We start from the raw sequence: 22,334 nt of genomic DNA, 5'->3' as shown, positions 1-22,334 counted from the left end.
ACGGGGATAGGGTGGGGTTGTGGACTTAGGTAGGGTGCTCATTCCAAGGGCCGGTGCACACTCAATGGGCCGAATGGCCTCCTTATGCATTGTAAATACTATGATTCAATGTCTTTTTCCCCACACTATCTCCATATCCATTTGTGTTATTGATATTTAGAAATCTGTCAGTTGGATGGCACGGTGGCCCAGTGGTTAGCACTGTTGCCTCACGGCACCAAGAACCTGAGTTTGATCCTGGCCCTGGGTCACTGTCCATGTGGAGTTTGCACATTCTCCTAGTGTCTTGTGGGTCTCAGATCCACAACCGAACTTATTGTGCAGCATTGGTGAATTGGCCTCGCTACACTGCCCCTTAATTAGAAAAAACTAATTTATTAAACAAAGAAAAAAAGAAATCTGTCGGTCTCTGCTTTAACCACACTCAGTGACTGAGCTTCCACAGCTCTCTGGGGTCGAGAATTCCAAAGATTCACAACTCTCTGAGTAAAGAAATGTCTCCTCCGAGACCGGTCCTAAGTGACTTCCCCCTTAGTTTGAATTTGTATCCCCTGGTTCCAGACTCTCCAACCAGGGGAAACATCTCACCTGCACCCACCCTGTTTATTCCTTTATGGATTTTGTAAGTTTCAATGAAATCCCCTCTCATTCCTTGGAACTCTAGAGAATAGAGGCCAAGTTTCCCCAATCTCTCTTCCTGGGACAATCCTGCCAAACCCGGAACAAGTCTGGTGAAACTTTGTTGGGTTCCTCTGTGGCAATACCTTTCCTAAGGTAAGGGGAGTAAAACTGCACACATTACTCCAGCTGTGGTCTAAGCATTTCATAATGATCAATGTCAAGGCCACTGGATGGTATTCACTGAGGCACATTGCCTGGTTCTTCTTTGGCACCGGTATGATGGTGGTCTTGAAGCAGGTGGGAATCTCAGAACGGAGTAGGGAGAGGTTGAGGATGTCCGTGAACACACCTGCCAGTTGGTCCGCGCAGGATCTGGGTGCATGGCAGGGACTCCGTCAGGACCCGCCGCTTTCCGAGGGTTCACTTTCAAGACGGCCAATCTGACTTTGTACGCTGTGACGGTGGGCATGGGCGTGCCCAAGGCTGCTTGGGGCAGATGACAGGTTTGTTGGTTTCCTGCTCGAAATAAGCATAGAATGCATTGCGTTTGTTGGGAAGGGGTGCGCTGTTGCTAAAGATTCTACTCGGCTTTGCTTTTTAGCGCATTATGTTGTTTAAGCCTCGCCACAATCGATGAGAGTCCATGATTCTAGCTTAGTCTGGACAACTCTTCTGTTGTCTCTTGGCATCCCTGTTGGCTTTGCAGAGGTTGTACCCAGATTTTTTTGTGTAGGTCAGGGTTGCCGGACTTGAATGCCTCAGACGTGGCCTTCAGTCGAGAGTGAATCTCCGGATTCTGGTTGGGTAACGTACGTACTACCTTCTTTGACACACAATCTTCTACTCACTTGCTGATGAAGTCTGTGATGGTGCTGGCATACCCATTTAGGTTAGCTGCCGAGTTCTTGAATAGGGACAAGTCGAGAAGGAGCTCTTCTGTTGCCTCAGACCAGCATTTGCACAACCTTCTTAACCGGATTCTCCCGCTTAAGTTTCTGCTTGTATGCTGGGAAAAGGAGCACCATCTTGTGGTTCAACTTTCCAAAGTGCAGTCGGGATGGATCATCAGGTGCCCATGATGTTTGTGTAGCAGTGGTCAAGATGTTGGGGCCACTGTTGGGACAGGAAGTGTGTTGGTGGAATTTTCATAGATTATCATAGAATTTACAGTGTAGAAGGAGGCCATTTGGCCCATCAAGTCTGCACCGGCTCTTGGAAAGAGCACCCTACCCAAGGTCAACACCTCCACCCTATCCCCATAACCCAGCAACCCCAACCAACACTAAGGGCAATTTTGGACACTAAGGGCAATTTATCATGGCCAATCCACCTAACCTGCACATCTTTGGACTGTGGGAGGAAACCGGAGCACCCGGAGGAAACCCATGCACACACGGGGAGGATGTGCAGACTCCGCAGACAGTGACCCAAGCCGGAATCGAACCTGGGACCCTGGAGCTGTGAAGCAATTGTGCTATCCACAATGCTACCTACCGTGCTGCCCACTCTGGAGGTTGGCCTGTTTGAAGTGCCGGCCACGATGAACAAGGCCTCCGGGTATTCTGTTTCATTGTTATTTATAGCGGTTACAATTCATCAAGCGCCTTCTTCACTTCCACCTGGGGTGGGATGTAGACCCCCGTGATGATGGCAGAAGTGAACTCCATGGAAGGTAGTATGGACGGTACTTCACAGTCAGCTATTCCAGGTCCGGGGAGCAGTAGTTCGCAGGGTCGCTACGTCCGAGCACCAGGAGGAGTTGAGGAGGCAAAACCCTCCACCCACTCCAGGTTCAGTCCTGGATGTGATTAACAGCAGGAATAACAGCAGAATCAAACCCAACACCACTTGCGAACCATTTGGTGTCTCAGCATGTTGGACGACTGCGTGAATCCCTCCCCACAGTGAGAGCAGGTGAATGGCTTCTTTCCAGTGTGAACTCGCTGGTGCCTCCGCAATGTGGATGATGTTTGAAACCTCTGTGCAGTGAGAGCAGCTGAACAGTTTCTCCTCAGTGTGAATGCGCAGGTGGGGCATCAGTACCCGAGAGCTTTTAAACCTACTCCCACAGTCGGAGCATTTAAAGGGTCTCTCATTGGTGTGAGTGACATTGTGGCTCAGCAAGTGATGACCGAGTGAATCTTTTCCCAGTCGGAGAGGTGAACGGGCTCTCCCCGGTGTGACCTCGCTCGTGTTTCATCAGGTTGGTGGAGGTTCTAAAGCTCTTTGTGCAGTGAGAGCAGCTGAACAGTTTCTCCTCAGAGTGAATGCGCTGGTGGGACATCAGTCGCTGTGAGCTTTTGAAACCCCTCCTGCAGTCAGAGCATTTAAAGGGCCTGCTCTTGGTGTGAGTGACATTGTGTTTCAGCAGGCTGGATAATTGATTGAATCTCATATCACACACAGTGCAAATGAACGGCTTCTGCCCGGTGTGAACTCTCTGGTGTCCCTGCAGGTGGGGTAACCGAGTGAATCCCTTATCACACACAGTGCAGATGAACGGCTTCTGCCCGGTGTGAACTATCTGGTGTCTCAGCAGGCTGGATAACCGAGTGAATCCCTTCCCACAGTCAGAGCAGTTGAATGGCCTCTCCCCGGTGTGAACTCGTTCGTGTTTCCGCAGGCTGCCAATGTCAGTGAATCCCTTTTCACACTGAGAGCAGGTGAAAGGCCTCTCTCCAGTGTGAACTCGTTCGTGTCTCCGCAGGTTGCCAATGTCAGTGAATCCCTTTTCACACTGAAAGCAGGTGAAAGGCCTCTCTCCAGTGTGAACTCGTTTGTGTCTCCGCAGGTTGCCAATGTCAGTGAATCCCTTTTCACACTGAGAGCAGGTGAAAGGCCTCTCCCCAGTGTGAACTCGTTCGTGTCTCCGCAGGCCTCCAATGTGAGTGAATCCCTTTTCACACTGAGAGCAGGTGAAAGGCCTCTCTCCAGTGTGAACTCGTTCGTGTTTCCGCAGGCTGCCAATGTCAGTGAATTCCTTTTCACACTGAGAGCAGGTGAAAGACGTCTCCCCAGTATGAACTTGTTCGTGCCTCCGCAGGTTGCCAATGTTAGTGAATCCCTTTTCACACCGAGAGCAGGTGAAAGGCCTCTCTCCAGTGTGACTGCGTTGATGTCTTTCCAGCTCGTGTGGGGCAATGTATCCCTTCCCACAATCCTCACATTTCCATGGTTTCTCCATGGTCCGGGTGATCTTGCATCTCACCGCGTTGGACGATCAGTTGAAGACTCGTCCACACGCAGAGCACCTATACAGTCTCTCCCTGCTGTGAATGGTGCCGTATTTTTTCAGGCTGTGTCACTGGTTAAAGCTCTTTCCACAGTCAGTGCTCTGTAACAGTCTCACACGTGTGTGTGTGTGTGTCTCAGTGCTTTTCCAGACACACTGATGTTTAAAATCTCTTGAAGCAGACAGAATAGACAAACATTTCTCCTTCTAGATTCAAAGGCCGATGATCCCAAGAATTGAGTGACTCAGTCAGTTCTTGACGTGATATTTAGTTTGAGATATCGGCCTCAAATTCCTCTCGTTCGAACTTCCTGCAAACAGATTTTACAATAGTAATCATTGTCAGTACAGGATAGAAACTCAGAACAGACAATTCTAGTTTCTATCGAACATTCTTTCCTCTCTCTTTCCCTGAAATGCTCTAAATCTCAATCCCACACACTCTCCCTCCATTCTCACTCTGCTTATAACTAATATTCACCCTCCCAATTCTCCTGAAGATGTTGATCCAGGCTGATTGATAGATCCAAGCTCACTGTTTCCTGTCCTGGACACAGAGACCTGTATTCACTTACTTTCCCTTCCAATTTTCCTGAAGGTGCTCATCAACAAATCTAAACTCACTAAAACCTGTACAAGAGTAGAGAATCTCCATACAAGTACATTTACTGATTAGAGATAGGGAAATTCTGGGGAAGAGTTTTATTTAGTCATGGAGTAGTCATGACAGGGAACTCACTGCCCACAAGGGTTGCGGAAGTCGAGATGATCAATAATTTAAAATAAAATAAGATGGTTACTTGAAGAAAATAAACTTTCAGGGGAACACAGATATCGAGGGGGAATGGGACTGACTGGATTGCTGTAGAGAGTCAGCATTGACTTGAGTTACCAAATGGATTCTGTCAGTGCTGCAATGACTGTATGACTGGAAATATATAATGTAGGTACAGTAATATTTACAAAAGGAGAAATAATAATACATGTATTGTCTTACAGAACCATCAATAATAGCTACAATACATACCATATAATAACACTCGACATATCTCTGTCCAATATTGAATTTTTAAAAATTAATTTACGGGATGTGGACAATGCTGGTTAGGCCAGCATTTATTGCCCATCCCAGTTGCCCTTCCGTAGTAGTGGTGAGCTGCCTTCTTGAACTGCTGCAGTCCTTGAGGTGTAGGTACATCCCCTGTGCTGTTTTTTTTTCCTACTTTGTTTTTTTATAAATTTAGGATACCCAATTAATTTTTTACAATTAAGGGGCAATTTAGTGTGGCTAATCTACCTACCCTGCACATCTTTGGGTTGTGGGGGCGAAACGCAAGCAAACACGGGGAGAGTGTGCAAACTCCACGTGGACAGTGACCCAGAGCCGGGATTGAGCCTGGGACCTCGGAGCCGTGAAGCAGCAGCGCTAACCACTGCTCCACCATGCTGCCCTACATCCCCTGTGCTGTTCGGGAGCGAATTCCAGGATGTTGCCCCAGGGGCAGTGAAGGAATGGCAAGATATTTCCAAGTCAAGGTGGTGAGCAACTTGTAGGAGAACTTCCAGGTGGTGGGCTTCCCAGGTTTCTGCTGCTCTTGTCCTTCTAGATGGGAGTGGTTGTGGGTTTGGAAGGTGCTGTCTGAGGAATCTTTATGAGTTACTGCAGTGTATCCTGTAAATGGTATACACGACTGCTACTGTTTGTCGGTGGTGGAAGGTTTGAATGTTTGTGGAAGGCGATGCAATCAATCAGGCTGCTTTGTCTGGATAGAGTCGAGCTTCTTGTGTGTTGTTGGAGCTGCACTCATCCAGCAAAGAGGAGTGTATTCCATTACACTCCTGACTTGTGCTTGTAGATGTCTGGTAGACAGGCTTTGGGGCATCAGGAGGCATGTTACTCACCGTAGGATTCCCAGCCCTTGATCTGCCTTGGTAGCTACAGTATTAATATGGCTAGTCCAGTCCAGTTTCTGACCAATGGTAACCGCCAGGATGTTGGTTGAACCAAGGCTGTAATGAGGTCAGGAGCTGAGAGACCCTGGCAGAACCCAAACTGAGCGTCCTGGAGCAGGTTATTGCAGAATAAGTGCCACTTAATAGGACCTTTGATGACTCCTTCCATTACTTTGCTGATGATGGAGAGTATTCCGACAGGGAAGTAATTAGCTGGGTTGGATTTGGCCTGTTTACTGACCCTTTAAATGTCAGCCATCTCCTGGGGAAACCAGCCCTTTAATTGTGAACATTGGGAAAGAGATCGTCCTTTTAGCCAGACAAATAAATGTGTCGAGCTGAGGGAGCAAAGGTTGTCAATGTCTTTAAGAGAGAGAGACCTGGGCCAAGCTTTGCAGAGTCTGCACCCTCCCTGGATTCACTTCCCTTCCCTTCAGCCGCTGCAAGTTACCAATTGAAGGTCAGAATGAGAAAAGAAATGGAAAGGGGGAGAAAAGAAAGTGTTTTACTCACAGATGTTGGAGACAGGAGTCTGTGAGCAGCTCAAGCTCATTCAGGGTTGGAGGAACAACAGCTTTCTCGGCAGAAACCTCCATGTGCAGCTTTCGCATCGAGACAATGGGGGAGCTTTGATTGGCGGAGGGGCAGAGTCTTTCCGGTCCTCCAAGTTTTCCTATTGGTCAACACCTGAGAGGTAAGGTCCGGGGAAGTGAGCTCCCCGACGCATGCGCAGTCCCGGGTCAGGGAAGGGGCGATCACCGACGGCCGGAACTGTCAGCCGGTTGCTGGAAACCGTCTCGAGGATGTGTTGGAGGAGACGGAACAGAGGGTGGGGCGGCGCTCGCGTGTCCGCGCGCCGGCGTGTGCGCACTAATGCAGTGACGTCACCACGGAGCGAATGGATTCCTATTGGCTGATTTAGAGAATGAATTCCTTTGTGATGTCACAATGTGGAGGTTGGACAATGAGTTTCAGACTAAAACGTCCTCCTCTGGGCAACATCTGGGAGCAAATCAATGTCTCCCCCTTTCAGAAGTTCATACGATATAAGAACAGAATTAGGCCATTTGGCCCATCGAGTCTGCTCCGCCATTCGGTCATCGCTGATCTCATCCTGGCCTTATCTCCACCGTCCTGAGAGTTCTTCAGAACCCTTCAACCAGATTAAAAATCTGTCTAACTTCTCCCTAAATTTACTCACTGTCCCAGCTCCTCTGCACTCTGGGGTAGTGAATTCCACAGATTCACAGCCCTTGGGAGAAGCAGCTTCTCCTCAACACTGTTTTGAACAGGGCAGCACTGTGGCCCAGTGGTTAGCACTGCTGCCTATGGCGCTGAGGATCTGGGTTCGATCCCGGCCCTGGGTCAATGTCTGTGTTGAATTTGCACTTACTCCCTGTGTCTGCGTAGGTTTCACCCCCACAACCCAAAGATGTGCAGAGTAGGTGGATTGGTCACACTAAATTATTGCCCTTTAATTGAAAAAAAAATAATTGGGTATTCTTAAAAAAAAATTTTTTTTAAATTAAAACTGTTTTGAATTTGCTACCGCTTACCGTAAGACTATTACCTCTCGTTCTGGAATGCCCCACAAGAGGCAGCAGCTGCTCCAAGTCTACGTTATCTTTCCATTTCTTTCCTCATTCTGAGGGGACAGTGGTGACTTGCAGCAGCTGAAGAGAAAGGAAGTGAATCCAGTCTGTATGTTCCACACATTTTGAGTTCAGTAACATAGACATATTTCTGTCTGGCAGCCTGCATGGAGATTTTCAGGCCTCTCCAAGACGGGGAGCAGGGATCTGTCAGTCAGCCTGAATCAGCACCTTTAGAGAATTAGGAGGATGAATATTACAGCAGAGTGAGAATGGAGGGAGAGTGTGTTGGATGGAAACTAGAATTGCCTGTTCTCAATTTCCATTTGTAAATTCGTTTTACAGGATATTAGATGAAGATTTGCAGAAAAAAACCTAACGCCACTTCAGGATTTGGAGGAGTCACTTGGTTTATGGGGACCTGAATATCATCAGGAGAACCATCACTGCAAAAGACACTTCTGGGGTTAAGGATTGCCAATCAGGAAAAGGAACAGAATGGAAGTAAACACAGGAACGAAGAATCACATTGGGCTGCTTCCAGGAGAATTGAGTGACAATTCAGCGACGTAACCATGGAGTGTGATTTTTGATTGTCTTAAAAGTAAAAGGGCTACATTCTATTTGTAGTTTAAGGGATACGTTCCCTATAAAAATAGTGTTTAGGCATTGTTGCTTCTAGTTTGTTGCAGTAAAGTCATAAAACCTGAAGTTTTTGTCTTATGACTCATTAATTTGTTCACTGGGTTTAGAATTTATCTTTTAAAATTCCTGATCTTTTCAGAGATCTTACACAGTTGGTTTTGAGTCACAAGTTTCAACTTCCCATTTAAGCCTCAGGCAACTTGCTGTCTCTCTCTTGCTCATGTCAATAACAGCCCAGTAACAGAGCTGAAGGCTGGAGATGCTGTGACCGCATGTCGGAGCTGGAATCAGTTGAAAGAAGAACCATAGTTTCTGGTTGAGCTTTGTGTTAGCTGTCCAACCAGGCTGACCATATATAAATAGCTAACCAGGTATTATGTTGTGATGAGGGTTTAGAAACAGACTCTGGGTAGACAAGTTCACTGAAGCTGTGGGCTTGTCAGCTGTACAATGAAACCAGGCATCAAACAGCCACAGACACCTGTAATATTGGACACTGGGTTTAATCCTGTTCTGTATTAAACAGACCTATTTGAATCTGGGTGATTGTGATATAGTTAATCTGACCCTTTGTTCATTCAATTCCAAAAGTGAATAACATTGATTCAAGTACAGTGACTACCTTGTCAATCTGTCAATAAAGTGGTGTCGGTTCATGCAGATCCGTGTCTGAACGCAATTCCATTACTTATTTTTGTTACTGACTAGACTGTCTCTCTCTTCTCTCCTCTCTCTCTCCTGCCTCTCCCAGTCTCTGGTGTTCCTCTCTCTCTCTGGTGCCTCTCACCCCCTCTGCTTCCTCTCTCTCCCTCTGTCTCTCTCAGCTGCCTCTCACTCTCTCTCTTCAGTGAGAGGATGGTTTAGCACACTGGGCTAAATCGCTGGCTTTTAAAGCAGACCAAGGCAGGCCAGCAGCACGGTTCAATTCCTGTAACTGCCTCCCCGAACAGGCGCCGGAATGTGGTGACTAGGGGCTTTTCACAGTAACTTCATTGAAGCCTACTCGTGACAATAAGCGATTTTCATTTCATTTCATTTTCATTTTCATTTAATTTAATTTCAGTGCTTAGGAAGGCAGGTGGGATAGTTTCCTTTGGTAGCCGAGGGCTGAGATTATGAGAACAGGGAGATTGTGCTGGAACTGCATCAAACACCAGTTAGACCACAGCCATATTACAGGAAGGATGTGATCATCCGAGAGAGACTGCAGAGGAGATTATTTATTTATTTAAATTTAGTGTGCCCAATTAATTTTTTCCAATTAAGGGGCAATTTATTGTGGCCAATCGACCTACCCTGCACAACTTTGTGTTGTGGGGGCGAAACCCACGCAAACACAGGGGGAATGTGCAAACTCCACACGGACAGTGACCGGGGCCAGGATTCGAACCTGGGACATCATGCTGCCCGTTGCAGAGAAGATTTATGATGATGTTACCAGGGATGGAGAATTTTAACTATGAGGAAAGTTTGCATCTCCCCAGTGTGAATTCGCCGGTATACAGTGAGTTGCTGAATCTAGTCCCACAGTGAGAGCACCTGAACGGTCTCTCATCAGTGTGAACAAGCTGATGGGACATCAGTTCCCTGGACATTTTATAGAATTTCCCACAGTTTAAACATTTGAAAGGTCTGTCTTTAATAATAATCATCTCTATTGTCACAAGTAAGCTGACATTAACATTGCAATGAAGTGAAAAGCCCCGAGTTGCCACATTCTGCCGTCTGTTCGGGTACACGGTGGGAGAATTCAGAATGTCCAAATTACCGAACAGCACGATAGATAAACTCGGTCAGTTCTCACTGGAACGACGGAGGTTGAGAGGCGAGCTGATTGAGGTCTACAAGATTATGAGTGGCATGGACAGAGTGGATAGTCAGATGCTCTTTCCTCGGGTAGGAGAGTCAAGTACTAGGGGACATAGGTTTAAAGTGCGCGGGGAAAAGTTCAGAACAGATGTACGAAGCAGGTTTTTTATACAGGGTGGGAAATATATGGAACGTGCTGCCTGGGGAGGTGGTGGGAGCAGGTACGGTCAAGGCAGTTAAGGGACAACTAGATAAATATATGACTAGGGTGGGAATGGAAGGATATGGACTCCATAAGTGCAGACGATTTTAGTTTCGGCAGGTACCATTATCGACGCAGGCTTGGAGGGCCGAAGGGCCTGTTCCTGTGCTGTATTGTTCTGTTTTTTTTTAAATTTTGGGGTTCCCAATTCATCTTTTCCAATTAAGGGACAATTTAGCATGTTCAATCCACCTACCCTGCACATTTTTTGGGTTGTGGGGGTGACACCCACGCAAACACGGGGAGAATGTGCAAACTCCACACGGACAGGGACCCAGAGCTGGGATTGAACCTGGGACCTCGGTGCCGTGAGACTGCAGTGCTACCACTGCGCCACCGTGCTGCTCTTGCATATTGTTCTATGTTCACCTCTTTCAGGACTCGTGGGAGGAAACTGGAGCACCCGGAGGAAACCCACGCAGACACGGGGAGAACATGCAGGCTCCGCACAGCCAGTGACCCAAGCCGCGAATTGAACCTGGGACCCTGGCGCTATAAAGTAACAGTGCTAACCATTGTGCTACTGTATCACCCCAATATGATCCCACTAGTGTTTCAGAAAGGTGGATGAATCCCTTCCCACAATCAGATGAATGGCCTCTCCCTAGTGTGAATTCGCTGGTGGACAGTGGGTTTAGATGATCGCCTGAACCCAGCCCCGCAGTGAGAGCACCTGAACGGTCTCTCATCAGTGTGAATATATTGGTGGGACATCAGCTCCCAGGAGCCTTCATAACATTTCACATAGTCTGGGCATTTAAAAGGTCTCTCATCAGTGTGAACATGTTGATGGTACATCTGTTTTCCAGAGCTTTTAAAGCACTTCCCACAGTGCAGACATTTGAAAGGTATTTTGTCAGTGTGAACTCGCTGGTGTCTCAGCAGGGTGAATATATGAGTGAATCCCTTCCCACACTCAGTACAGGCAAATGGTCTCTCCCCGGTGTGAACTCGCTACTGTTTCAGTCGCTTGGATGAATCAATCAATCCTTTTCCACACACACAGCAGGTGAACAACTTCTCTCCAATGTGAACCTGCTGTTGTGTCAGCAAGTTTGATGACCAAGTAGATCTCTTCCCACACACGGAGCAGATGAATGGTCTCTCCCCAGCGTGAGTGTGTCGATGAGTTTCCAGCTCAGATGGGAAACCAAATGCCGCCTCACAATCCCCACATTTCCACGGTTTCGCGCCAGTGTGAATGCGCTTGTGTCTTGACAGGCCAGAAGATTGGCTCAAACCTCGTCCACACACACAACACATGTATGGTTTCTCTCCACTGTGAACGGTGTTTTTTCCTTCCATGTGAATCGATGGAATTCCCTGCCCAGTGAAGCAGTTGAGGCTCCTTCATTCAATGTTTTCAAGATAAAGATAGATAGTTTTTTGAAGAATAAAGGAATAAAGGGTTATGGTGTTCTGGCGGGAAAGTGGAGCTGAGTCGACAATACATCAGCCATGATCTCATTGAATGGCGGAGCAAGCTCGAAGGTCCAGGTGGCCTACTCCTGCTTCCAGTCTTATATTCTTATATTATGTTCAAAACCTGTTGATATTCAGTAACGATAACTTAAGCGACTCCGTCAGATCCTGATGTGATGTTTCCCAAATGCAAACCTTCCCCTTCCAATATCCTGTGAAATCAGTTTAGACAGAAAAAAAGGAGTGAGAGAAAATCCAGAAAAACACAAAGGTGGATTGTGAAATTGAGCTGAAATCTGGTCATTTGTGAGGCCGGCACTAGGAAAAGGTGACCTTGAAAACTGCCAGATGTTCACAAAAGAACAACTGATTCACTGATGTCGTTCAGGGAAGGGAACCATCCACAGGTCTGGGCCAGAAAAGTTTCAGGCCTCTGTGGGGGGAGGAGAGTGAGAAAAGATTGAGAGCAGAGGCGGAGGAGAGGGAATTTATATTTCCAAAATCTAACCAGAACATTGACAGAATCTCCCAAACCCTCAACCTCCGCCTCCTTGAAGGACCAGGATATCGGGTCTGTGAACACCATCACATCCAAGTTCCCCTCCAAGGCACACACAGTTCTGACAGTAAGTAATGGGTGAGCAGAAACTTTCTCCACTTCAATATTGGGAAGACATTGCGTTCAGCCCCTGTAACAAACTCAATTTATTAGCCACTGACTCCATCCCTCACCCTGGTCATTGTTTTGAGATTGAGATTAAAAGAGATTGTCCAAATGGTTGGTGTGATATTTGACCCTGTGACTTGCTCCCAACCACATATTTACATCATCTTGAAGACTGGATTCCACCTCAGTAACATTGCCTGACTCCAGCCAAGGCTCAGAGCATCTGTTGCTAAAACGCTGATCTATTCCTTTGTAACCTCTGAGAGATCTATGCTCCTCGAATTGATACTTCCTGAGTATTCCTGATTTTATTTACTCTGTCTTAGGTGGCATCACCTGAAGGTGCCAAGACCACAAGACTTTGTAAGGTGCACCTTGTACACCACCTTCAGCGGTATCAGCCCCAGCCTCGCACACAAAGTTGAGGCGTTTAGCCTCCACAGCACACACCCTCCTCCAGTGCCACACCCAGCTTTTCCTCCCACTTCGCCTTAACCCCTCCATGGACACCCCATCCTCCTCCAAAACCCTCCTGTAAATCACCAAGACGACCCCACCCCCCCTCCCCCTGTCCGTTGACAGCACCACCTCCAACAGCGAGGAGACAGGCACGATTGGGAAGGTCGGGAAGACCTTCCTTGCAAAGTCCAGCACCCGCATATACCTAAAACATTCTCCCCACGCCAACCCAAACATCTCAGTCAGCCCCTCAAAGCTCCCAGAAACAGAGATTCTATAATTCTAACTTTTAAAAAATATTTTAGAGTAGCCAATTATATTTCTTTTCCAATTAAGGGGCAATTTAGCGTGGCCAACCCACCCAACCAGCACATCTTAGGTTGTGAATATAATTGTAACTTAGGATGACCACTCGTGTGCCCTACTGAACTTAACTTTACCCCTTGTCACTGTCAGCAGTCCCTTCTTGGTGCAATATGTAGATAGTCCAACGAGGGGAGGGGCAGTACTGGATCTGGTATTGGGGAATGAGCCTGGACAGGTGGTTGAGGTTTCAGTAGGGGAACATTTTGGGAGTAGTGAGCATAATTCCATATGTTTTAGGGTACTTTTGCCACAGATATTTGGGCACAAAAGGCAGGACGTCCCTTGAGGTAGTAGGATCCAGAGAGCAGGATTTACATCCTTTTCTTTCCTTCCCTGCTTCCACCCTGCCTCATCGTTAAGTCATTGGGACTCAAAGGGTGACCCAGTTTGATGGACAGGTTGTCTCTATTCGAAACAATGGGGGACAAGCTTCACCTAGCTATGAAAATAATACCCCCAACGTGATGGCGGCCGCACATGCTCAGTGCTGCACATTGCCCCCAATAAAGATGGTGATCATTAACCGGGACGATTTAAGGGATCTTTGGCCCCGCTCAGTACAAATGCGATTGATGAGTTTTTGAGGGAGTTTGTAGATCACACAACCTGTATAGAAATCTTCCCGTCCACACGCCGGTTCCATCATATGCTCCGATCTGTAATTTTCCGCTTACAAATTACGGATCCGAGAAAAAAAGCATCCACCCCTCGCCATTTCCCGCACTGCGTATGCTTCATTCACTACCCCTCATTCGCTCAGATTGGTTGGAGGACCAGCCGCTCCCATTCGGTCCTCCAGTCCTGCCCCCTATTATTAGTGGTCCTGAGCCGCCGTCAATCATTCCCCTGGGCATTGTGATCTGGAGCATGCGCAGTGCGGTTGATGAGGTGAGACAGTAGCGCGCAGGTGCAATGCTATTGTTCGTCTGGAGGAGAGTCCTTTGTCCCGTGGAAGCAAAGTTAGTATCAGGCGGTGGGAGGGAGGATCCGCAAACCCTTCACAATCATTGTCAGCTCCCTGGTTTGCAGCTGCGGGGCTTCTCCCTCCTAGGAACAGGCCCAGGTTAACGGTCACCATCCTGCTTCAGCGACTGGAGGATGGTTCACATCAGAGGATGGGGGAGGGAGACAATAAATAAGAGCTCACACTTTGCACTCAAATCAATGAGGACTCTGATCTCTGGAAAGGAAGGAAACCCTGGGAGATGGGCGGGGAGGATTTGCAAACACCCGCTGGAGGCCCCAAACCGCCAAAAAGAACCCACAGATCCTGATTTTGCAGCTCCCGGGGCTTGTTTGCTTCAGCTGTGGCCGTCTTGGCGAAACAACAGAGTGGGCGGGGCATCAGGATTCCAGTGACCAGGAGAGAAAATTACCGATTTATTCTCACTGCACAGAGGGACTTGAGAACTGAACCCAGCCAGAGTGGAGGGAGCGGGTAAACTGTAAGGAATGGAATTTTGAAGATGGTTTGAAAGATTTGGAAGACTGACAAACTCTCATGGTGAAAATTAAAGGTAAGCCTGCACGGGTCTGCGTGAAGAGGTGGGCGGTGTTGGGTGGGCTGCTGACAGAAATGCGAGGCCAGGGAGGGGGTGGTTGGCTGCCAGAACGGTTGGAACAGAGTTCTACATAGGTCCAGTTGACGAGTCAGACACCCAAGCAGCAAATCTCAGTGGATTCAAATATGGCCCATAAAATGTGGGCTGGTTTGTCACCCTGGGGTTTGGATTCCAGCATAGGGAGGAGAGAGAATGGATGTGATGAGGATTTACTGTTTCGCAGAAAGAAGTGCAGAAAACCTGTTCCAAACAAACTAGAATTGTCTCTCCTTCATTTTTATTCGGTATTGACAATGATGATGTTTATAAACTCTTTTTATGGGAAATTTGAAATTTACAGGTGTGGAATCGTCGAACCTGGAGAGACACAAGGACATCCACACCATAGACAAACCATGGAAATGCGGGGCCTGTGGGAAGGCATTCATATATCCATCCCAACTGGAAACTCATCTGTGTAGTCACTCAGGGGAGAGACCTTTCACCTGCTCCATGTGTGGGAAACAATTTCATCGATTGTTCAACCTTCGCACACACCAGCGAATTCACACTGGAGAGCGGCCATTCATCTGCTCTGTGTGTATGAAGGGATTCAGCAGTTCATCACACCTGCTGAAACACAAACGTGGTCACACTGGGGAAAGTCCGTTCATCTGCTTCAAGTGTGGGAAGAGATTTACTAATTCACCTGACCTTCTAACACACCAGCGAGTTGACACCGGGGAGAGGCCTTTCAACTGCTCCATGTGTGGGAAGAGATTCACGCAGTCACAAAACCTAATGAGACACAGGCGAGTTCACAAATAACTTTTGGAAGTAGATTCAGCTGAACGGATGATCTCAGTGTCAGTGACAAAGAAATCAATGAGCTCCTTGCACTTGTTTGAAGTCAGGAGAGAGATTTAAGAAGATGATCATGAAGAACAGAATCTGGGTTGTCCTTGCTTCCAGGAACAATCCAGAAATAGTGACCAGTTTAGGCAGAGGAGAGCAGAGCCAGGTAGAGCTGGATGTGTTGCTGCTGCCTCTGGTAATCAACAGTTCAACCAGTTGATAAGACTGCGCCAAGTGAAAAGGGAATTGGTAAGAGTGAGAAAATGGGCAGCAAAGATCTCAAGTTTACAGATGATAAAGGTTGGGATGCTGTTCAGGAGTGTGTTGGAATCATCAAGTTTAAAGATAACAGTTGCATAGATGTTGGTTTCAGAGCAGATACACTGAGGTGTGGGCTAGGTCGGGCAATATTATTGAGCTGGATATAAACAGTCTTAGTGATGGTGCAAATATGTAGTCAAAAGCTCATCTTCTGGTCAAATATGACATTGAAATCTGCATTAGTCACACACAGTGCGCATACCACCTACAAGATGCACTGCAGCAACTCAACAAGGCTCTTTGGACAGTACTTTTCAACTTGTGACCGCCTCATACGACAAGAACAGCAGACACATGAGAACACCATCACCTGCAGGTTCCCCTCCAAGCCACACAACATCCTGACTTGGAACTATGTCCCTGTTCCTTCACTGTTGTTGGGTGAAAATCCTGGAACTCCCACCCTGGCCACACTGTGGCTCAACCTACACATCATGCATTACACCAGTTTGAGAAGACAACTGACCACCATCTTCTCGAGGGCAATTAGGAGTGGGCAATGATTTCTCCCAGCAATATCCACTCCCTGTGAAAGGATAAAATAAACAGTTGCCAGGGAGGTGGATGGTGACTAGAGAATGGAGTTTGTAGCAGGGCCATAAGACAATGGCTTCACTATTTATTTTTAAAAATAAATTTAGAGTTCCCAATTATTATTTTCCAATTTAGCGTGGCCAATCCACCTACGCTGCACATCTTTGGGTTGTGGGGATGAAACCCACGCAGACACTGGGAGAATGTGCAAACTCAATGACTTCACTCTTTCCAATGTTTAATTGGAGGAAATGTCTGTTCACCCAATTCTGGATGTCAGACAAGTCAGGACGATGTGTGAATTGGAGGTGGTGGTTTTCATATACACCTCTTACTTTGGGAAAGTTGGGGGTTTGAGATTCTGTCAAAGTTATTGTTCAAGTTGTAGTTGTATAAAATTTGTCTCCTTTACCTCCTGCCTCTCCACTTCTATTTGTCCCCTTCTGCTCCCAAAGTGTCCAGAGTCTAGTGTCGGCCCACTGACCCAGGGTGACCGGCCGCCATCTTGGTAGAAACAAAGTAGAAACTTGGTAAAAACGGCGCATGTGCGGCCATTTTGGTGAGGGAACAGGAAGTGGAGGCTTCAGGGTCCCAGTGACCAGGAGAAAAATCATTCTGAACCCTGGACCAGCTCTACCCTCCCATCCAATAATTTTAATATTCAAACATATTTTTCTGTTGATATTTTTGAAATACTCTCGTACTGCCCACTGCAAAACCTTCATTGAACTACCTGTATCACAATGGCAGTTGAGCAAAACTCAGTGAGATCCAGGATCTGCCTGAAAAGGCAGCGATACGATTCACTAATTAATTTTAAAAGAGAGGTGGATAGTTACCTGAGTATGAGAAGGTGCAAGGCGAGGGACATGAAACTGGACTGAGGGACTGAACAAGTCCGTTCTTTCTAAAAGTCAGCACAGGAAAGATGAGCTGAACAACCCCCATCGCCCTCTCTTGTGCAATGCACCTCTACGATTCTCGGAACCTGAATGGAACCAAAATAAAATCCGAAATCGTTATTGGTCATTTTACGAAATGTAAAGAGGACACTGTCCATCAAGAGCCACTTAAGAGCAGAATAAACAGGAGCAGTTGGAGGACATAGAGCCTGCTCCACTTTTTCTCCTTGTCGCCATTTTCCTTCTTTCCCTCTGTATCCAATAATCTCTTGAATTCAGTCTTGAATATACTCAGCGACTGAGCATCCACAGCCTTCAAGGGTATAGAATTCCAATTTACAAACTTGAATGAAGAAGCGCCGCATCTTATTCACATAACGCCACTAACATCTCAAGATGTTTTACCGGAGGATAGGCAGACAGGGATTCCTACAAATAGTTGTTTGTGGTTCATTGCAGTTCCTTGACAAGGTATCGGCTTTATTCTGAGTGTTGTGAAGGCTGAGCTGACTTTTCTGGTACGCCTACTTTCCAGAGATGATCAGACAAGAGTAATGCTGCTGGGCTCAACGCTTTTTCATCAACAATGATTCAGCCTCTGCAGGAAATTGAGAAAAGAGGCAGCATCGCTCTTCGGCCACACAGGATAGTACTGGTTAGATTCAATGTCTTTATCCAGACGGTGTGGAACTTGCTGCCACAGGGACTGGTTGAGGAAAACAGCATGAATGCACTTAGCAGTTGCAGACACAAGAGAGAAAGGAATAGAAAGACATGCTGACAGAGAGAAGCGATAGGCTCATGGGGAATACATACACTGACACTGGATACAATGACCTGTTTTTGTGCTGTCTATTGAGTTTCATTCTACTTTGATTCTTTTTACAGGGTATTGGAATGGAAAGACTTACAGACAGAAAACTCAAGGTTTAAGAGCCTTTTGATTTGTCAGGATATGAATAACATTGGCCCCTGAATGTGGAAGGAGAAATGTTTGTCTTCTATCTGTGGGAAGGTCAGTGTGACTGAAAGAAGCACCGAGACACATACATACGCAAGTGAATGTGTTCCAGTGAGCTGACTGTGAAAAGAGCCTTAACCAGTTACACAGCCTGAAAAAACATCACATCATTCACAGCAGAGAGAAACTGTACACGATGTTCTGTTTGTGAATGAGGCTCCAATCTGGAGAGACACAAGGTCATCGGCACCATGGAGAAATGGTGGAAATGTGGAGATTGTGGGAAGGGGTTAAAATCTCCATCCCTGCCGGAAGCTCATCAACGCAGTCACACTGGGGAGACCATTCACCTGCTCCCTGTGTGGAAAGGGATTTACTCAGTCAGCACACCTTATGAAACATCAACTTGTGCACAGTAATACGAGATCTTTTAAATGTTCTGACTGTGAGAAGAGCTTCAAAAGTGAAATGGATCTGCTGAGACACCAGCGAGTTCACACCGGAAAGAGGCCATTCACCTGCTCCGAGTGTGGGAAGGGATTAACTCAGTCAGCCAACCTGCTCACACCAGCAGGTTCACACTGGGGAGAGGCTGTTCCCTTGCTCTGTGCGTGGGGAAAGATTTAATCATTTATCTAACCTGCAGAGACACCAGACAGTTCACACTGGAGAGAGGTCGTTCACCTGCTCTGAGTGTGGGAAGAGATTCCTTCACTTATGGAATCTTGCTACACATCAACTTGTTCACAGTGATCAGAAACCTTTTAAATGTTCTGACTGTGAGAAGAGCTATAAAACTACATCTGATCTGCTGAAACACCAACACACTCACACTGGTGAGAGGCCGTTCATCTGCTCTGTGTGGGGGAAGAGATTCACTTGGTCATCCCACATGCTGAGACACCAGAGGCTTCACGAGTGACTGCAGAGGTTGGATTCTGCTGTTATTGCTGCTGTTAATCACATCCAGGACTGAACCATGTTCATTCTGACAGCTGGAGTTTGTTTCTGCTGATAATAATCCCTGTAACCAGTTGGAGTTTAATATTTTGATATTTGTCAAATAAATTAATGTTTCAGACACACACTTTGTTGTGTCCTTAATTTCTCCAGGATAAGAGGCAACTAATTTGTGTCCTGTCACAGACTGCTCCATTTTTTGGACTTTTCTCCTTTCCAACTCTATATTACTTCAATTCTCATACCTTATTACTTCCTTGGGTTTAAGGGTGAGGCCCACACAGACACAAAATACTGTGTTTTCTGTATTGGACAATTACATTAAAATCTGGAACACATGTAGATAGGGATTGGTGTCTCCATATCATGTGTATAAAGTATTGATGTTCTCTAGTTAAGCTCTTCCCCACATTCTCTCCATATCCTCTCTCACAAAACCTTCCATTATTTTAAAGATTTCTATTAGGTTATCCCCACCGCCTTCATTTCTAAGGAGAGAGGAGGCCCAGCCTGTCAATCCTTTCCTGATATTTTATATGTACCTACACATTTCTGGTTTCACCATTATAAATCTTCTTTGCACCCTCTTCAGTGCCTCGGTATCATTTTATAATATGGTGACCAGAACAGCATGCAGTGATCGGTGAGATACTTGATCCAAGAGTCACAGGTAACCCAAAAAATGGGACCAAGCTAATATGCGATTTTACGCTGGTTTATTAAGAAACAACAGTTTATAAATGATGCATAATGGACACACAAAACATCATACAGCCTGAGAATGATTTCCCAGTCCCAGAGGACAGACGGATGATGCAGAATGAGTACTGGTCTCCATTACTAGTGGCTGCAGTCTCCTCTGGATGGTTCACTGCTGTGAGCCAGTGTGGGTGTTGGGTGAAGCCAGTATGGATCTTTTTAGAAATCTCTTCCTGTTTTAACCTTTCCACAGACAAATGGTTTGCGGATGGATCCTGAGATCCAATTATATCAGGGTTAGAAATGTCAATTTAAGAGCCTGTGTTAGAGACCAGTCCTGGGCAGAAAGAACAGGTCTGTCCTGTGTTTGTCACCCAGCAAGCTGCTGTGGAAGATTTCTTCACAGGCGAGAAAGGAAGTGAGCTATTCCTATAATATTCAATAAATGCCTTCATATTTTATCATTCATTTCTTACAAATCTTCCCGTCTTGAGAAGTGAATATCCTTATTGACTTCTCTCAACTGATTTCTGATCAACCCACCTATTTCTACACTACAAGCTTATTTTCATAATTTCTTGATTACGTCGATAACACATTTCGATAACATACTAAAACTGCTAAAGTTATCAGAATCAGCAACACAAATGCTTGAGCTGCCGCCAAGAATAAAAGTAAAAACCTTTCCAATAAAATGTGATAACTGTTCACTTAGATTCATCTTTCCCAGCTGCAGCGCATCTCACACCATTCCAAATTATTGGCATGTTGAAAATACATCAGCTTCAAACAGAAGTTCATGCACGGACTTTAAAGATTCTCCAGCTCTCTGTTCACCTACCTCCACCTTGTGGATATTTTCTAAATCCAGATTCTAGGTCCCTCTTCACTTTAATTTCACTCCCTCTGACAGATATAAGTGTGTATAATTATATTCTGATTGTTTTAAAGTCAGTTTTCCAGTGGAATATGTGTCAATATCATAATGATTTAAAATGTTGTCTCATTCTACTGACCACATTAATCAATCAATGTTGTTCTGTTATCGAATAGCTGAGTATGTCTGGGACCCGTTGTTCAGTGCAGCTTCCAGCTTCACCATGCATTTCCACATCAGCACACCCACACTGGTATCCCAGTATCAGGCTCGATGTGCCATACACGTCACTCTTGGACTTTCAGGTGATCTTACCAAAACATCTGGCGCGTGGGCCGGGCGGTGGAGGGGGGCCGGGGGGGGGGGGGGGGGGGGGGGGGGGGGGGGGGGGGGAGGGAGGGAGAGGGTGGGGGGGTCTCTGTCGGAGGATCTGTACTTCTCTCTCCCTGCATGGCTCCAATGCCTCAGTCAATGGCCAATCAATTCAGTTTATCTTTTAAAGTTCAGAGGCAGGGACACATTTATCTCCAAGAGAAAGTTATCAATTTATTTGTCTGATCTACACTGATTTTCACTAGAATGTACATCAATATAACATTGATCTGTTCTATTGAGCTCTCCCCGGGGTGATTTATTCCAATTTCCATTGGGTAATGTGATTTTCTCGATCTTATTCTGAGTGGGCCATCCTATTAATTATTATCAGTCTCATTCAGGAGTCCTGGAGAAACTTTACTGTCCAATAGTATTGCATTCACACAATATTGTCTTTGTATATCAGAGACACAAATATTTGAAATCAGTTTGGAGATAACTCCCATATCTCCTGTTCTCAAACACCCTGTTTTGAAAGATAAGAAATGGGATAAAGCCAAATCTTTAAAAGGCAAATTATCACCGTGCTGTCAGTGGAAAGGGTTAACTTCTCGGTTTGTTTGCAAACATTCCCAACTCTGCCCAATTGTGCTGACTTTAGGTGACTTTCCTTTTCAGATCAAAGATGAACCAAACACCATTTGAAACTTTGTTTTCCAATTCTTTTGGGAAGGGGGTTTCAGCTTTGCCCAATTGTAACTTTTTTCCCCCATTCTCCTTGAGGCAACTTTCCAAATCACAGGAATAAACCTGAAGAAAAATAAAGCAAGAACATTAGATTTCACAGGTAAGCTTCAACCTTCTTAAAGAGGGTGGAGCCTCCCACAGTTTGTGAGTTCTGAAACATTACTTCAAGATCCAAGGACTAAGCATACAAATTGGCCAGGAGAAACAACAAACCTGAGGATTGGGAGCAGGTTAGAATTCAGCAAAGGAGGACCAAGAGATTGATTAAGAAAGGGGAAATAGCGTACGAGGGAAGCTTGCGTGGAACATAAAAAACTGTCTGCAAAAGTTTCTATCGATACATGAAGAGAAAGAGATTGGTGAAGACAAATGGCTGAGCAACTCAATACATACTTTGGTTCAGTTTTCTCAAAGGACGACACAAATGACATACCAGAAATGTTGGGGAATGCAGGGTTCAGAGAGGGGAGGAACTGAAGGAAATCAGAGTAGAGAAATGGTGTTGGGGAAATTGATGAGATTGAAGGTTGTTAAATCTCCGGGGCCTGATAATCTACATACCAAACTACTTAAGGAAGTGACTCAAGGAATAGT

At 46.1% G+C, this 22,334-nt stretch overlaps 1 protein-coding gene and 1 long non-coding RNA gene across 2 annotated transcripts; one reads left to right on the top strand and one right to left on the bottom strand.

The window, feature by feature from the left end:
- Nucleotides 1-1,999: 1,999 nt before the first annotated feature.
- LOC140420585 (uncharacterized) lies at nt 2,000-6,634 on the bottom strand. The gene is made up of 2 exons (XM_072504578.1): nt 6,320-6,634; nt 2,000-4,164 (listed from the first exon to the last, which is right to left on the bottom strand). The coding sequence occupies exon 2, from the start codon at nt 3,803-3,805 to the stop codon at nt 2,714-2,716; it is 1,092 nt and encodes a 363-aa protein (XP_072360679.1). The 5' UTR covers nt 3,806-4,164; nt 6,320-6,634; the 3' UTR covers nt 2,000-2,713.
- Nucleotides 6,534-8,109, top strand: LOC140420586 (uncharacterized). The gene is made up of 2 exons (XR_011946459.1): nt 6,534-6,635; nt 7,744-8,109. It is a non-coding gene; the product is annotated as an uncharacterized lncRNA (long non-coding RNA).
- Nucleotides 8,110-22,334: the final 14,225 nt, after the last annotated feature.

Source organism: Scyliorhinus torazame, chromosome 5, assembly GCF_047496885.1.
Source record: "Scyliorhinus torazame isolate Kashiwa2021f chromosome 5, sScyTor2.1, whole genome shotgun sequence".
In the NCBI taxonomy this organism is placed as follows: Eukaryota; Metazoa; Chordata; class Chondrichthyes; order Carcharhiniformes; family Scyliorhinidae; genus Scyliorhinus; species Scyliorhinus torazame.
The sequence above is the reverse complement of the archived record's forward strand: the minus strand, read 5'-3'. Positions and strand labels throughout refer to the sequence as shown.

What these genes read in the sequence shown, in the direction of transcription:
- LOC140420585 (XM_072504578.1), bottom strand. Translation starts at nt 3,805, where the DNA reads ATGGAGAAACCATGGAAATGTGAGGATTGTGGGAAGGGATACATTGCC.